We start from the raw sequence: 16,520 nt of genomic DNA on the forward strand, positions 1-16,520 counted from the left end.
TGACAGTAGACCAACAATTCCAGTATTACGATGTGTTGTCTCTGAACTCAGGCTATTACAAAGGGAAATATGTGCGGCGGATATGGGTTTCGAACAATGTATATGGATCTCCAGAACAGGACTATAACATTTCAAGTATACTGGCCCTCAAACAAAGAATCTTCTAGCTACTAGAAAAACAGGGGCATCTGTCTCAAATACAGCTGCAAAAAATGAAACCGACCCTTGACCATATAAAGTAAGCGCAATTATATCCAACTAGTGAACAATTGCCTGAAAAAACCCTCAAAACAAAAACAAAGTGCTCTCTTCCAGAAGGAACTTTGCCCCATATCAATGCCAAGAGGACACACATGATCGAGAAAAACTCAACAAGGGAAGCACTAGGCATGTCTCACTTCCATCGCAGAGACTGCCTTATTCCAGAGTAGATAAGCCCCAATGATCTCCCTATCAAACAGACCAGAAAGAAGGAGATTGCATCACTGACTTTACCAATAAGAGTTCTAATCAATGGTGTTGCAATGTCAGACAGTTCAAGAAACAGACTGAAGTAATACTGCCTGCAACAAAGAAGAAATATGTTACCACTTAGTCAATGGAAGTCAAGGCTCAGACTCATATGCAATTTACACCCACTGGCAACATAACCCAAGAGCAGTAAGAACGAACACCAAAAACCTTATTCTTAATCTAAATGGTAGTTCAAACCGCGTCTTTAGATAAGTGACAGTGCTAATTCCAACAATAAGGACCCACTTGGTTATTCTTCAATACCATGTACCGAACAAACAAACACCAGATATTATTTCCCATGTAAAACAAATTCTACTTTCCTTTCCTAGCTAAAAGCACTTTGTCCATTCTCAAAGGCCCAACTTAAATGAAACCAAATAAAAAGGCAACCTCTGACAACTTTAACATTTCTATAGCTTCCAATACAATACATATTCCGACCATGAGTTCCCTATCTTCCTGCATATACCTCCTTGCACGCCCCATAATAGTAGAAACACAAAACACTATAGCACAATAGTTAACACTAACTTCTCATTTGCTTTCAACATGTACAGAAAGTAAACATCATTCTTACCTGTGAGAATTTTAACTTCAGTTGTTATTGTAGTCAGAGAGGATACTGTACAAATAATTTTTAACTGAAAGCACATCGCCATATAATAATGAAAAGACTTTCAAGTTGGCATCCAAGCACCAAAGTTGTTCGAAAACGGTATTTTAACAGGAAATTTTTTCTGGATCAAAATCTTTTACATCCAGTCATGCAAAGCATGAGTGTTGATCACGCCCAACACAACCAAAACACCAATATTGAATGTCAAACTCATGATTAGTCACATTCCTTCCCCAATTTAAGTTTCCATTTTTTATTCCCCTTATTAAATGCTGGGATGCAGGTCTCAAGTAAGATCCTCATTAGCCGGACAAGTGTGCATGAAAGAAGAGAAACATGCAAATTGGCCACACTTCAGTTGCATTTGCTTCAAATCTGAGACTTGATGCAACAGAAGTGCAAAATTTCAACCACCCACCCTTCATTTGTTTCACAAAAGTCCCAGCTTTAATAGCATATAAGGGGTTTCAATTCCCTCCATTTCCTTTTCCAATTAAAACACAAGTAAGGACAAGGGCCATATGGAATCATCACTTATCCATTAGTCCCATCTACAACAATCCCAGACTTCATAACTAAAACAGATCTAGTAGTACAAACTAAGTTGGGAGAGTCCAAGTCTTATTACCTTAACCATGTTGTATTGCTATACATCATAATACCAAAATTTACTATGTCCAGGTCTGTTTGACCATTACCAAAACCAAACTGCAGGAAAAGGGAGATTGCATGAGGCTGGAAGAAGGAAAGAAGAAGTAGGATGCTCAGTGAAACTTACCACCCAGTCAAAGCCCTTAGTTCCTTGGTCCGCTTAATAGATATGGAAGTGTGCATTATGATGAGAAAAGATAAAGAAGGTGATGTAGTTCTAGATCTCTGCAGGCTAAGTTTCTTCCACCAACCCAAGTTTTCAGCCTCCCTTTGGCTGCATTCCTCAACAAGTTGGGTTTCAAAAGTACGTAATTCAAAGCGATCTTCGTACATAGAAACAACAGATTCCATGTTCTGATGCAACCACTGGTGCAATGCCACCTGTCAGCAAAATAGATTTTCCCCGGTGAACCTTTAGGTATTATTGTAAAAAGAAAAAAAGTGTAGTAGGCGACATACTCTATATTTCTAACTTGCAGTTGCGTATGCCCTGTCTCATTGCCAGCAGGCATTATATAACCATTCAAAACATCTTTGTAGGTAATAAGCATGCAGCCTTCCATACACATGAAGAGGCCATCTTACCCAGATACAAAACCACAAATCAGTCATCATTCTGCCATTTATTAGTCGCATACAGATTATCAAGAAATTTTCTCATTAATCATCTCCACTAAAAGCTTGATCTCCTAACCTGTCACATAATCAGGTATACTATGTTGTTCTCTGCACAAGCATTAAGTATTGACTTCTATCTTTAAATTCTCATTGATGTGATCAATGTTCAAACCCACAAAAAGCTTTAATTCACCAGATAATAAAAAATTACATTCATTCACATTTTTTAAATGAAAGAGATGAATTTCCAAGTATATCTGTTCTTAACCTAAAAGGAATAACAGCTGAATAGCAGTCATCAAAGTTTAAAACAACCTTGGGCCATCTAGCATAAACAGCCCAACATTTTCATCAATGCAAAGAAGAAAGTTGTTAAAATCTACTTAAAGCTCCATTGACCCAAAATAGTCAAAGAAAAGATATTTCAACAGTGCTTAATAGCCATGTTGCCGGACAGTTGATCTGCTTGGAATGCAGGGAATTAAAAGAATCCAATTTCTCATCTTTTCCCCAAGCAAATTATCAGCAACAAGTATCTCCAGAAATGAATATGCATCAATGCCATAATGAAAATCATAAAAACAGATTCTCAAACTTAACACCCTTAAACATAGGAAAAGATAATACTATGTACTTCAGACAAGGACAACTGCAAAAGGAAACCTCGGTGCAAAGACTAAATGAAAAGTAATATTTTACAAAGGAAATGCACACCTCATTGCGTAATCTCTGAAGTGCTCTGGTTGACAAAGTACACAAATTTAAACCGAGGCTGTTCATTTCAGTGGACATGCTACCATCTACAGATATAAGTTCCAAGTACATGCTTGCAATTCCCTCCGCTATGGTAATAACCAAATCTTCTAAAACAGAGACTCCATGCTGGGTAAAAAAGCCAGGTCCATAACAGCCACTCATCCTAGTAGACCACATAATTAGGTGGAAAAAATTACATCCAGATTAGAAGAAATGATGCTGTATTAGCAACATTACATTTTTTTTTTAAACCAGTCTAGTTGAAATTAAATTATACATCCTAAGACTGATTTATCAAAAACAAAAATTTTGCCACAGCAAAATGTTACGTAAAATGTTGCAATGCATTTGAAGCACAGGTTTTACTGCTGTGCGGGTAACACTAAATTTTGATGCGGTGAAAGCAGGAAAAGGAAAGCTAAATGATTGCTTAAATTCATACTCTTACACCATAAGTTACTCTATGATAAACTCATTCTCAACCTACTTTCTTTCACTCCTGATCTCAAGCAATCAATCACAAACAAAGGTGTAGCATTAGAACTTCACTTTAGCTTCACCTACAGACTGCCAACCTGTAAAGTAGCTGGGAAACTTCATGGAATACAGGATTCAGGAATACTGCTTTACCAAATGTTACTTTGCATGAATGAAGCAGGGATCAAATTGGCCATTTGAAGGAAAAATCGTGGAGACAACACGAAAAAAAAAGCCAACAGAAGCAAAAGTAGTATGTTACATACCCATTGTAACCAAAACTAAGAGCACTTATCAGCTCTGCATATAAATCTTCCTTGCCTGACTTTCTAATGTACTTCAAAATGCTGCTATATCCTTTTAATCTTTCAATCATCGAAGAAAGAAGAGCCTGGTAAGATAGGAGTAAAACCAATCTCAGAAGCCAACATATTTCGCTTTCTTAAACAGAAGCCAAGCAAGATAAAAGAGACCTTGTTAGGACTGTTATTTTTAAGGCAAAGCTCTTCTTCAAGCCAAGTCAGGCACAATGGCTGAAAGGAGCTCTCAAAGATTCGTGTCATAACCATAGTCAAATCCACAGTAGAGCTTCCGGAGATATGATCCACCTGATACCAATTTTTATCAATGCCCTTACTACTGAGGAAACCAAAAAGGAGAATCGAAGCGAAAGAAAGACGTTCAAGGCCAAAATTAATTACACATAGTTTGAGCTAACATAGTTTTTTGACTTACACATCAAAAGTCAACATATAGAGATGCCAAATTAACTACAATCTCCATCATCTTGTTTCTTTTTTTTTTTTCTTTTTTTATGTCAAGCAATGAAAAGTCAAGACTCCAGTGTAAGCTGAGCATTTTCAAAAAGAAGGATCAAGATTTGTTCAAAAACATAATACCGTAACCAAATAGCAATAAAGTCTATTGATAAAAAACCACTGCAAAGGAGAAGCAAATCTCCTTTGCCAAGGTTGCAAATGAGGTAGGAACAAATGATGGGAATGAAAATGAACTGCATTTCCATATTCCAAAAGTTGTTTCCACATTATCTACCTTTCACAAAATAATTGCAAAAGAAGTTCCTTTAAACTGAGTAATCTTTCCTCTATTCTGATTCCTGAAATTTACTTTCCTTTAATTCCTGGAAATTGCATAAGACTTTGAGATTAATTATGAAAGCATCTTGTCTTTTGACAAACAAGATACATTTAGACATCAAATAACGAAAAATATGACTGCAAGGCAGTGACAGTACAGACAGTGCCTGCCTCTTTCCTGAGCCAATTAAAACAAGTCCACAAGCAGCGAATCCTGGGAAGCTCTGCAAGAGCACGCAAACTTGACCTATGCAATGCAAGGTCTTCATTGATGCCAGAAAGTCTGTCGCTAACATTTACAGCCTGTTCCCTGGCATATAGGGAATCCAGTAATTTGGCTGCAACTAAGTCCCAGGCAAAATGAAGGTTATCTTGATTATCATTCCCCATGGAACTGCAATTAAAGGAAAACAGCAGGCATTGATTAAATTAAGGACTGCCTTCATATTTAACCAGCTTATAATTTGGCCAACCATGATGTATTTCAACCATGTATTCTCACAAACTTCCTTACCTACCCGACAGGGAAGAGTTTTTTGGGACTGTGAAATCATTTGAGGTGCTCCGACGAGCATCTGAAAGCGGCTTTCCACCAGGAATTACTCCTGCACTGTAGGTCAGAAATATGCTGGCCATGAGAAGCACCTGATCAACATAGGGAACCCACTCAGGAGCAGACACAAAATCAGCATTTACAAGGGCACCCAGGCAAAAACACATGAAACTCTCCCGCACTGCGTGAATTTTTGGATTTGTAAAGTGACACGTTAGCTTTGAAGAATTCCATGACGAAAACTGAATACTCTTGCAGCTTCGAGAGTGATACTGCCTGAACAACAAATAAGGAAACGAGATTCATTAAAGGACCCCCGAGGTTTGAAAAGGACTGCAGTTAAGAAGTGCCACAGAGCCAAGGGCAAGGACCCCAAGATCATAATTCCAAACAAAATAATCAGAAGCCTCCCCAACAAGAAGCCTGGGACTGTGCAACAGAGAACATAAAGCTCAATATATTTAAAATACTATTAAATCGCTGATTGATTCAGTGAGAGTGACACCTGCGTAATAGAGGCTGCGCATTTGCAAGCGTTAAGAATTGCTTATTTGTACCATTTCTGTACACAGGCAGATGCACGCCTAGTGGAACCACAACATATTCTGCCATTCACGACCCCACTACTGATCAAGACATTTTATTTCTTGTATACAAGCTGAAAGGCGTCCAAACAGTCTCAGCTTCTAGATCAACGAATACAAAATAATGAAAAGAAAATAAAGATATGGACAACCCCTCAGTATCCTAAAGTAACCTCAACAAAAGTTCCGAAACAGCAATCAAAATGATAACTTGCCCAAAATAATAGTAGCAGCCAAAACAATAATTGAAGAAAGAATTTACATGACAACGTAAAATAAGTCAATCTACATAACCAAAAATTCTTCGAATTTGTTGTGAGTTCGTCTATAGGTATCTACCGAACAGGGCTAGTGCACGTATTGCCCTTTTAGGCATTTATACAAACATTGTATGAGCATACCTCGCAAATGCAGCTAGGCAACAGAGAAACCCAGGATAGAAATGAAGCAAATCCGAATATATTATCGTACAGAACTTTAGCAATCAGGGCTTTTAATTGGAGAGAGAGTGAGGAGCAATATTAGACTCTGGCAGTACGTAAAGATTTGCGGATTGAATGTGTGCGAACCCTGTTTCTTATAGCCTTGGAAAAGTATGCATAAGAGAAAGCATGACCGTTGAAATCCCTAATTAATTTTCTACATTTTCCTATTTCTTGACTTTTGAAACTGAAAAGCCACGAAAATTTACTTGAATTTCTTTCCAGAAAAATTAAAATGCATTTTTCCGCCAGCCTTTTTATATGTTTATGTATATTTATAATATACATTTATATTATGTATTATATATAATATTATACATTTATACATTTATGTTAATTTACATAATATTAATTATACATTTATACATGATATTAATACCTTTATACATTTATATTTATTATATTAATACACCTATACATAATATTAATATATATTTATAATATATTAATTTATACATTTATATAATATTCACTTATAATTTATATATTTATAATAATATACATTTATATATTTATTTATAAATATATATAAATATTTATTTATAAATATATATAAATATTTATTTATAAATATATGTAAATATTCATTTATAAATATATAAATATTTATTTATAAATATATGTAAATATTTATTTATAAATATATGTAAATATTCATTTATAAATATATATAAATATTTATTTATAAATATATATAAATATTCATTTATAAATATATATATAAATATTTATTTATAAATATATATAAATATTCATTTATAAATATTTATAAAGGTATTTACAAAAATATATAAATATATTTATAAATAAATATAAAAATTTAAAATTTAAAATTTATACATTTATATAATATTCATTTACACATTTATAAAAATATTTATATTATGTATTATATATAATATAATACATTTATAATACATTTACTTATATTTATATAAATATATTTATTTATGAATATTTATAAATGTATTATAAATGCATAAATGTATATAAATATAAAAATATATAAATTATAATTTATAATTTATACATTTATATTATATTCATTTATAATTTATATATTTATAAATGTATTTATATTATGTATTATATATAATATAATACATTTATATTTATTTATAAATATGTAAATTTATTTATTTATAAATATTTATAAATGTATATAAATATAATAATATAAAAATTGGAAATTATAATTTATACATTTATACATTTATATGATATTCATTTATAATTTATACATTTATAATTTATATATTTTTATATAAATATATAAATATATTTATTTATAAATATTTATAAATGTATTATAAATGCATAAATATATATTGTTATAAAAATATAAAAATTATAAATTATAAAAATACTTGAAAATATGTTTTAAAAATACATCTAAAAATAATCCATAAAACATCTACAGTAAAAGTTTTTCATATAGTTTTTGAAAAACAACCTCAAAAATAACTAATCCAAACGGACTTGTATTTGAAAAACGAAATGCTACAGTGCTGTTTTTGAAAAACAACCCCAAAAACAGCTAATCCAAACGGACCCTTTATCATCCGTTAAGGAATTAATTGGATGTTTACATAATTGGATTTTAATTACAATTAATTAACTTAATTATTATCTGAACAATCATTATCATATTTATGTCCCCATGTTTAGCCGATACCCTTTCTTCTTTTTCGGTTTCCTTTAAATTGAGGTAAGTTCTTTGGTTTGTCTTCTTCGATTGTAGTTTTTTTTTCTGATGATTGATTTATTCAAAAACTCCATATAGTTTGCCTTTTGATACTTCTAATTCAAAAAACTGACTAATTATATTGTTTTTCTTAGTAGATTCCAGAGATTCTGTCTCTGGTCAAAGTACAATTTGAGATAATGTTGTCACTTTCTAAAATAATCAGAAAAGCAATTTTATCGTCTTTTCCTCATCAACCAATGTATTATCTCTTTATTTAAGTCAAATAACCTTATTTCTCATGAACTTTTTATATTATTCTTGACTCTAGGGATCTGTTGACTATATTCCAGCAGTTATGGTTCAAGTAGTTATTTTTTCATGTAATATGATTTGATATTCAACTTGTGTTTATTTTAATTGAGAATTTTATGATTGTAAAATTTATTAACTTAGAATTTTGTACTTCATTGAAACTAAAAAAGAAAATTAATCATGCTACATAGTACTAAGATGTCATTTGCACTTTATTTGCTTTCCATGTTATGATATTGTTCTTGTATTATACTGTTTATATAGTTTCAAATACAAAAAAATTACTTTTTTATACCATGTAAAAGAATTTGTAATGGAACTTGATTAGTTTAAATGCTTTAACTACAGCACCATTTTGATTGCATTGTATTAATTCATTTACTCATAATTATATGTTGTACAATGATAAATAATGTTTCTTGATTTGATTGAAGCAACTATTATCCATAGTTCAAACGAGTCAATTAAGTAGAGATGTTATATTGGATACTTATACAAGTAAATATTGAAAAATATCATTAAACAGTTTCTACCTATAATTTGCAATTCGAATTCATATGAAGAATTTCTTCTGATTTTACTTACCATTTTCTACAATTTCAAATTTAGAGAATATTATTTGCACCAATTTTTTATAATCAAGATAGTTTCAATTCAGATCTTTAACAATTATGCAGATTTGAACTTATTTATGAGATTATAAAAAAAATATCCCTAGCAAAAAACATCAAATCTGAATAGTTTCTACAAAATTTTGAAAAATACCACTTAAGTTTCTTAACTATCTATCATTTTTTGATAGTGTTATCTCTGTAAGAAACATATGATTAAGTCGTATTATACCCACCAAATTATATAAATAGTTAATAAAAAATAAAATTATTTTAGATTAGATTGGACGCAAAGTAACTGATGGATAAACTTGACTTAATAATTCAGATTGAGCTTAAGTCGAGGGAGAAATCAGAAGCATTGCTTGAGGGATCTTTTACGAATATATATAGATTCGAGAGATGAAGGGTCCAATTGATACTTTAAAATATTTTATCATCTTGGATAAGTTTTAAAAGAGACATTTGGATACTTTTCAATTGCATTTCAAACATTTTTACATTTTCAAACTATATTTATCTTTGCAGTTGAAATTCAAACATAACCTTTGATCACAACGGATTCTTATATAGTATAACGATAAGAATTTTTATTGCACATTATTTTTATTGACTCACTATGTAACTTATCATTTTTCTATTAAAATCACACGATAAAATCATCATACTCCAGTTCCAATACTACAAAATATTAAACAATAATTATTAATTATCTTGAATCACAAGCACCAAATTTCCACACGTCGCGCGGGCTGTCCCTCCCTAGTCATATTACAATAACGTGCTACAGTAATTCAAATGGACTCTTATTACGTTTTTTCTTTTTTTTTTTTACTGATTTTGACCATCAAATTGAATTGTTAGGCTGCTTTCAGTATCGAGGGATATGAGTTGAGCGAATGATTTTCCTAAAAGAACCATTAAATTTTCTAAGTTTATACGGATTTTTCTAAGCCCTCCAACTTGAATAAGGTCTGTATGATTACTATGATCTATTGTATGGTGAGGTTAATAATTGAGATTGCACCTATTTATATTTCGAATTATTCTTCGTAGATGTAATCAAGAGAGCATATGCCCCACGATTATTTAGTCTACAAATTTAAAATTCGTTCAATGGCCAAGTTGAGCACGATTAAGTTCAAGCGTGCGTCAAATTTTTTTTTCTTTTAATAACTTTGAATACTAAGTCCTGTTTAATAATTCAATTCAGTACTTAAATTTAATTGATTCAGATCTTAATATATTCATATTATTTGATAACAAAAAATTGAACATCTAAATTAATTGAGTGGTACTAAATTTTCTAGACAAGATCTAATCAAAAAATTAAGTGATAAACTATTCACTTATCACTGAATATGATATGTATTTGAATATATTAGATTTATGATGCGTTTGATAAAACTAAAATCTGAAAAATGAAATCTAAAGTCCGAAATCGGAAGTTTAAATCTATTAAATTATTGAATTGTTAAGTGACAAGTGAATAACCCATCACTTAGACCCTATTTGGCAAATGAGTTTTTTAAATATTTGTTTAAAACTTTAATGTAACATACTGCAAAAAATTGTAGAAATTTTTTTTTGAAATGTATAAATTTTTTGATATTTTTAAATATATAATTTAAAATTTTGAAAATTTTTTTGAGCTTACTGTAGTCAAAGTTGTTAAAAAACTTATAATATACAAAATTGACCAAAAACTTGTTTGTCAAACAGACTCTTAATTTTGGGAGTAAGTTTTACCTAGAAAATTGAGTGTCATTTAATTAATTCATATGTTCAATTTTTTGTTATCAAACGGTCTGAATATGTTAAGATTTGATTCTATTAAGTTTAAATGCTGAATTATGGTATCAGATAAGGCCTTAATACTTAATAATTCAATAATTTAACGAATTCATGATTCAATTTTATCAAATGCATTTTAAGTTTTAATTTGGCTTCATTGTTATATTAAGTCCAACAGAAAATGAGTTTTTTGTCCATAAAACCTTGCGTCTCAAAGTAATTTGTTAAATTTTCCATGGCGTTATCCAGTGCAATGTTTTATTGGGCCAAATTGAGTCCAACATTTGAAGGAAAAAAACAGACGGGCACGCGCAAATTTTGTTTTAATGTTAGATTTGTCTTGAACTAGGTAAACCCAAATGAGCCCTTTCTTTGAGAAAGTATTAGAAGTTCAATTGAACTTTTAACACTTTGTTATCCATTATGTGCGGACAAGTTTAAAAGAAAACCAATAAAAAAAAGATGTAACATACATTTGGAATGGGATAAAAAGTGATGTTATTTGCACTTTTATTAGGTTATTTGTACTCCCATTATCTCATTTTTATTTCGATGAGACCATATTAGCGTTCATCTAATTTCTTTTTCTTACCTACGAGTTAACTTTATCATCTAATTAGGGTAGGAGAAAAAATTATAATATGAGCAACATGATCTCATCAAAATAGGAATGGAGGTAGTGTGAGAGTAAATAACATAATCCTAACTCGTTTATCCAAAACTTTTTGTTTCCTACTATTTTTTATCCAAATTTTTTGTTTCCTTTTTTTATCTTAACTTGTTTATCCAAAACTTTTTGTTTCCTACTATTTTTTATCCAAAATCTTTGTTTCCTTTTTTATCTCGGATGATGTTATTTACACTTCTATTATATGTTATGTTATTTTATATGATTTTATCATATAACCCCACGAATACGCTTTATGCCGAACTCTGAGTTTTAGAAGTTTGAGATATTGAAACCTCCGATGGCTCCTAACTAAGGTGTTATAGCACTTAATGGAAGTGTTTAAAGGTTCTCAGTATTTCTTCTTGTTTGATTGTCTCTCACACAATTTTAGATTGATTTTAAATGATCAGTTTTTTTTTTTTTAAATTTGCTTATTTGGATTTCCATATAATAAGGTTAAGGCATCAGAATTTAGAGGTTTAGATTCTAATCCCTATTCTCCTTCCATTTTTTAAATCACACCCTTTCCTTGCTAAAATAAATAAATAAATAAAATGAACTTTTTACATATAAATTTTAGATTATTTAATAAACAAAAAAAGATACAGTGGGCGGTTGTTTGGGCCTTGTTGACATTATATATTTATATTGAAAACTGGTGGACGAAAAACAACTGGGGTGGTGGCGCAGTTGGCTAGCGCGTAGGTCTCATAGCTTCTGAGTAATCCTGAGGTCGAGAGTTCGAGCCTCTCTCACCCCAACAATTTTTGGCAATCGAAAAGTCCTAGCATCTGCTATCGTTTCCGGAAAAAAAAAAAAAGAAAAGTCCTAGCGCCTCTATAACTTCAGTACAGATACAGCGAAAATCGTTGACTGTCGTCGTACTCTCTAATTCCCCGCATCGGGCCGCTACATATTTTCGTGCTGTATACCTTTCTCCAGAAACCCTAATCAGAAAAACCATCGCCACTTCCATATCGTAAAACCCTTGCGGTATTTCCAATCGTTTTAACAATCAATCATGGTGAAGAAGAGCAAGAGTATGATATCCAATTATAATCCCTCTTTCTTTTTGGAATGTCTGGTAATCTGTAGTGTAATAGCTTGGTAGAATTCTGATTTTTGGTGGCGTCTGTTTATGATTTGCAGAGAGCAAGAGTAAGAGGGTTTCGTTGAAGAAGAAGTACAAGATCATAAGGAAGGTGAAGGAGCACCATAAGAAGAAGGCCAAAGAGGCGAAGAAGCTCGGACTCCATAAGAAATCCAAGAAGGAGAAGGATCCTGGTATCCCCAATGACTGGCCTTTCAAGGAACAAGAACTGAAGGCCCTTGAGGCCCGCCGCGCTCGTGCCCTTGAAGAAATCGAGCAGAAGAAAGCTGCTCGGAAAGAGAGGGTATTGAAAAATATCATACTACTATTGTCTTTTTACCATTGTTTTTTTTTGGGGTGCTAATTTGGATCCAATATAGAGAACTATGTGGGGGATGTGGAGGCTTATCATTCTTAAAAAAGAGGTCTTTTGCTAGGATATATAGTCCTTTTTTATTAGGTTTCTCTTGGGTTTTATAGGGGTAGCGTTGAAATGAGGGACTTTCTAACATTTTTCACTTCGCGTGCTATGTCAGAGTTTGATTGATAATGTGGTGTTGCTTCTTTACATGAGATTGCCTTGAAAACTTCGAAGAAGTACCTAGTTTGACATTTCAGTCTTAAGAGTAGAATGTGGGAATGACTTCATTTGAAGTGCAATAATTCCACTAAAACATTGCTTGATGTTGCTTGTTCAGGCACAGAAGAGAAAGTTGGGACTACTAGAGGATGATGAAGACAATGTAGCAAGTAAAAGGCAGAATTTTGGTGAGGATTTCAATGATGTGTCAACTTCACTGGGTAAAAACCGGGGTAAGTTAGAAGCTTATCATGCTTATATTAGCGTGGGGGTGTGAGTTTTTGCTTTCCTTCTGCCTGATACATCTTAATTCGCCTTGTTTTGCTGCAGATAACTCAGATAGGGCTTTTTACAAGGAGTTGGTCAAAGTCATTGAAGCCTCCGATGTCATTTTAGAAGTGCTTGATGCTCGAGATCCCCTTGGTTCTCGTTGCGTGGATATGGAAAAGATGGTCATGAGATCTGGACCTGAGAAAAATCTTGTTTTGTTGCTAAATAAAATAGGTCTCCTTCTTTTGCCTGCTTTGAAATTACTATAACCAATAGTCGGAATGATTTCCTGGCAACATTTATGCATTCTGAGTAGCCAGTGATGTCTATAGAATTTTGTGGTCTTTTAATGGCATTGCAATGACCTTCAAATTTTAGCATCAACCTTAATTGAAAATGGCCATAATGGCTTGAATGATGTTACACCATTTTAATTGCAATCCTGCTGAAATACTTTCTCTGCTTAACCTTTCTTGTCAGATCTTGTCCCTCGGGAAGCTGTTGAAAAATGGCTCAAATATCTTAGGGAGGAGTTGCCCACAGTTGCTTTCAAGTGCAGCACCCAAGAACAGAAGGCAAATCTTGGGTGGAAATCTTCCTTAAAAGCACGAAAGACGAGTAGTTCAATGCAGACTAGTGATTGTCTTGGAGCGGAAACTCTTATCAAACTGCTGAAAAACTACTCAAGAAGCCATGAGGTATTATTAGACATCTGAACGAAATGCTATTAGAACTCTTTGGATGTTGACTAAGTGAAATCGTTAAAGCGCTAAAACTTCCTTCATCCCTACCTTTCTTTGCATTAGCCACTGTAGGATGTAAATTTAATTTTGCCACCCCTTCCCATGGGAGTTCTGTTTGTTGTTTTCTGGATGATATCTGCTTCAACTGTCCTCTTAAAGCAAGTTTTGGCTGCAGATCAAAAAATCCATCACAGTTGGGGTTATTGGCCTACCTAATGTTGGTAAAAGCAGTTTGATTAACAGCTTGAAGAGGTCTCATGTTGTCAATGTTGGTGCTACTCCTGGATTAACACGATCTATGCAAGAGGTACAGTTGGACAAGAATGTGAAATTATTGGATTGCCCTGGGGTTGTGATGCTTAAATCTGCTGGCAGTGATGATGCATCAATTGCTCTTCGAAATTGCAAGAGAATTGAGAAGTTGGACGACCCAGTTCTTCCTGGTAATTGAAATTTATTTTGTCTGAAGCAGTAAATTACATCTTTGCCATTTTGTAGTTAGTTAATGAATCTCTGACTAAATACCTATTTTTGGATGATGCAGTTAAAGAAATTCTCACACTGTGTCCTGCCAGAATGTTGGTAATGCTGTACAAGGTTCCTAGCTTTGATTCAGTTGATGACTTTCTCCAGAAGGTCGCTACTGTCAGGGGTAAGCTGAAAAAGGGCGGCATTGTGGATATTGATGCTACTGCAAGAATTGTTCTTCATGACTGGAATGAGGGTATGTGTTATCAGCACTTATCTCCTCTCTTGCAGCATATTTAAATAATTGACTTTTACCATACATCTTTTCTTGTCTTGAAATTAGTCAAATGCGCGTTTGGGTAGTATATTTTGGTATCATATTTGACATTTCACTATGTTTTCCCAGGTAAAATTCCCTATTACACGATGCCTCCAACTAGAAATGATGGAGAGCCTTCAGAGGCAAAAATTGTATCAGAATTTGGAAAGGAATTCAATGTGGATGAAGTTTATGGCAACGAGTCCTCATTTATTGGTAGCCTAAAATCTGTCAGTGATTTTAACCCTGTTGAAGTTCCTTCAAACTCTCCTGTCAATTTTGATGAAAAGATGCTTGAGGTATGTCGGTCTGAACAATCATTTTCAACTCATGAGCATGCATTGTGACTTTTAAGTCGTCTCATTTCCTTGAAGTTCAAAGGCAATAGCTTTTTGTTATAGTTCAGAGGAGATTGATTATTTACGTGGAAGACTTTATGCATGTAAGCAAGTAACTTGAGATTTGAACTCTTCATCTCTTGGAGAAAGGCAATCTACCTTTTAATGTGATGGGGATGGAACTGATGGCCTTTTCCCATTGGCACTTTGTCTCAGTCTTAGCAAAAGAGTTAAAAGTCTGCTGTTAGATGCTTTTTTGGAGTAATGGTGCAGCTAATACGTAGAATTAGTCTGTCTGCAATGTCATAGCTTGGTTTTGCAAATTTAAACTACTGTAAATCAGATAACAGCTATTTGAATACAAAATTATCCACACGGTGGGTGGGAAGGGTGGGGGCATATTTTGGATACAAATTGCAATTCTACATTGCCTTGTAGTTCATTGTGATACTTCTGAACATCGTGTTTATATGCATTTAGCCTTCATATGTGTTATATTTGACATTGCAGGATGATGCTTATCCAGCGTCATTGCCCCAAAGTGAAAATCTGGAAGACAATGTAGGGGATGATGGAGATGAGTCCATGAGATCAGAAGATGAAGCAGGGTCTGTGAAGGCTAAAACTGCCAGCAGCAGGCAGAATGAGAGGCTATATGCCGAGGAAGGTATTCTTAACACTAAGTTGAAAAAGGCAGAGAAGAAGAGGAGGAAAAAGGACAATAAATCAACTGCTATGGAAGATGATTATGACTTCAAGGTAGATTATGTCAGCAAGGGATCTGCCATGGAAATTGGCGAGGGAGTTGGACTGGAGGATGATAGCTCAAAAAACAGATTTGAGCTGCCATCTGGAGTTGATTTAGAAAATGAATGAGGAATTTTGTTTTATAATTTTGAGCCGTTTTCTCCCTTTTATAAGCAAGCTTCTCCGTACGAGTTGAGCAATGATTTTGATGTTTTATGAGAAAGCAGGAGATAGAAAATATTTTGTCTCGGTAAAGCTAATTATTGTCCTGGAGGAAAATAAACTTTGGTGAGCCAAGACGTTTTTCCTGTCGCACATTTTTTTGTGTGGGCAAAACTAATGTTGTTGTTACTGCAGTTTTTTTTTTTTAAAAAAAAAACAGAAAAAACCCAGAAGTTAAATCAAGAAAGGAGGAAAAGAACGGTTAATGGCGGCATAGCATTATCTTACCTTTGCTGTTAACCGTTCACCAATTGACCGACGATGTTACAGACGGCTGGTCAGGATCAGGAAAAGTATACAGCACATGCTGTTTCTTCTT

At 33.1% G+C, this 16,520-nt stretch overlaps 2 protein-coding genes and 1 non-coding gene across 8 annotated transcripts; 2 read left to right on the forward strand and 1 right to left on the reverse strand.

Moving 5' to 3' along the window:
- On the reverse strand, positions 1 to 6,515 carry LOC113714066 (uncharacterized). 6 transcript variants are annotated; one of them, XM_072081542.1, is made up of 9 exons: positions 6,270 to 6,515; positions 5,790 to 5,942; positions 5,246 to 5,560; positions 4,894 to 5,125; positions 4,108 to 4,242; positions 3,901 to 4,025; positions 3,116 to 3,320; positions 1,911 to 2,164; positions 1 to 450 (listed from the first exon to the last, which is right to left on the reverse strand). In XM_072081542.1, exons 2-9 carry the CDS (start codon positions 5,894 to 5,896, stop codon positions 384 to 386), a joined length of 1,440 nt encoding a protein of 479 aa, XP_071937643.1. In that variant the 5' UTR covers positions 5,897 to 5,942; positions 6,270 to 6,515; the 3' UTR covers positions 1 to 383. The 6 variants fall into 6 exon arrangements, with proteins under 6 accessions (XP_071937643.1, XP_027093671.1, XP_027093666.1 ...); XM_027237870.2 differs by having other exon boundaries at positions 1 to 563; positions 6,270 to 6,514; XM_027237865.2 differs by having other exon boundaries at positions 1 to 563; positions 5,790 to 5,970; positions 6,270 to 6,514.
- A 5,584-nt stretch (positions 6,516 to 12,099) lies between these two features.
- Positions 12,100 to 12,184, forward strand: TRNAM-CAU (transfer RNA methionine (anticodon CAU)). The gene is given in 2 exon segments: positions 12,100 to 12,137; positions 12,149 to 12,184. It is a non-coding gene; the product is annotated as a tRNA-Met (tRNA).
- A 108-nt stretch (positions 12,185 to 12,292) lies between these two features.
- Positions 12,293 to 16,319, forward strand: LOC113714083 (guanine nucleotide-binding protein-like NSN1). Its single transcript, XM_027237884.2, has 9 exons — positions 12,293 to 12,464; positions 12,574 to 12,818; positions 13,213 to 13,327; positions 13,425 to 13,598; positions 13,845 to 14,062; positions 14,283 to 14,550; positions 14,652 to 14,831; positions 14,982 to 15,193; positions 15,743 to 16,319. The coding sequence occupies exons 1-9, from the start codon at positions 12,446 to 12,448 to the stop codon at positions 16,106 to 16,108; spliced, it is 1,797 nt and encodes a 598-aa protein (XP_027093685.1). The 5' UTR covers positions 12,293 to 12,445; the 3' UTR covers positions 16,109 to 16,319.
- The last annotated feature ends 201 nt before the right edge of the window (positions 16,320 to 16,520 follow it).

This window comes from Coffea arabica, chromosome 1c, assembly GCF_036785885.1.
Source record: "Coffea arabica cultivar ET-39 chromosome 1c, Coffea Arabica ET-39 HiFi, whole genome shotgun sequence".
NCBI lineage: Eukaryota > Viridiplantae > Streptophyta > Magnoliopsida > Gentianales > Rubiaceae > Coffea > Coffea arabica.

Bases quoted from the DNA above. Each gene is read 5' to 3' on its own strand.
- LOC113714066 (XM_027237870.2), bottom strand. From the start codon at position 5,896: ATGGCAGAATATGTTGTGGTTCCACTAGGCGTGCATCTGCCTGTGTAC. The intron at 5,561-5,789 runs GTGTCACTCTCA...TTTGTTGTTCAG, and splicing joins GCGCAGCCTCTATTACGCAG to GCAGTATCACTCTCGAAGCT. The intron at 4,026-4,107 runs GTCTCTTTTATC...CTATCTTACCAG, and splicing joins AAAATAACAGTCCTAACAAG to GCTCTTCTTTCTTCGATGAT.
- LOC113714083 (XM_027237884.2), top strand. The intron at 13,599-13,844 runs GTCTCCTTCTTT...CTTTCTTGTCAG, and splicing joins TTTGTTGCTAAATAAAATAG to ATCTTGTCCCTCGGGAAGCT. The intron at 14,832-14,981 runs GTATGTGTTATC...ATGTTTTCCCAG, and splicing joins TCTTCATGACTGGAATGAGG to GTAAAATTCCCTATTACACG.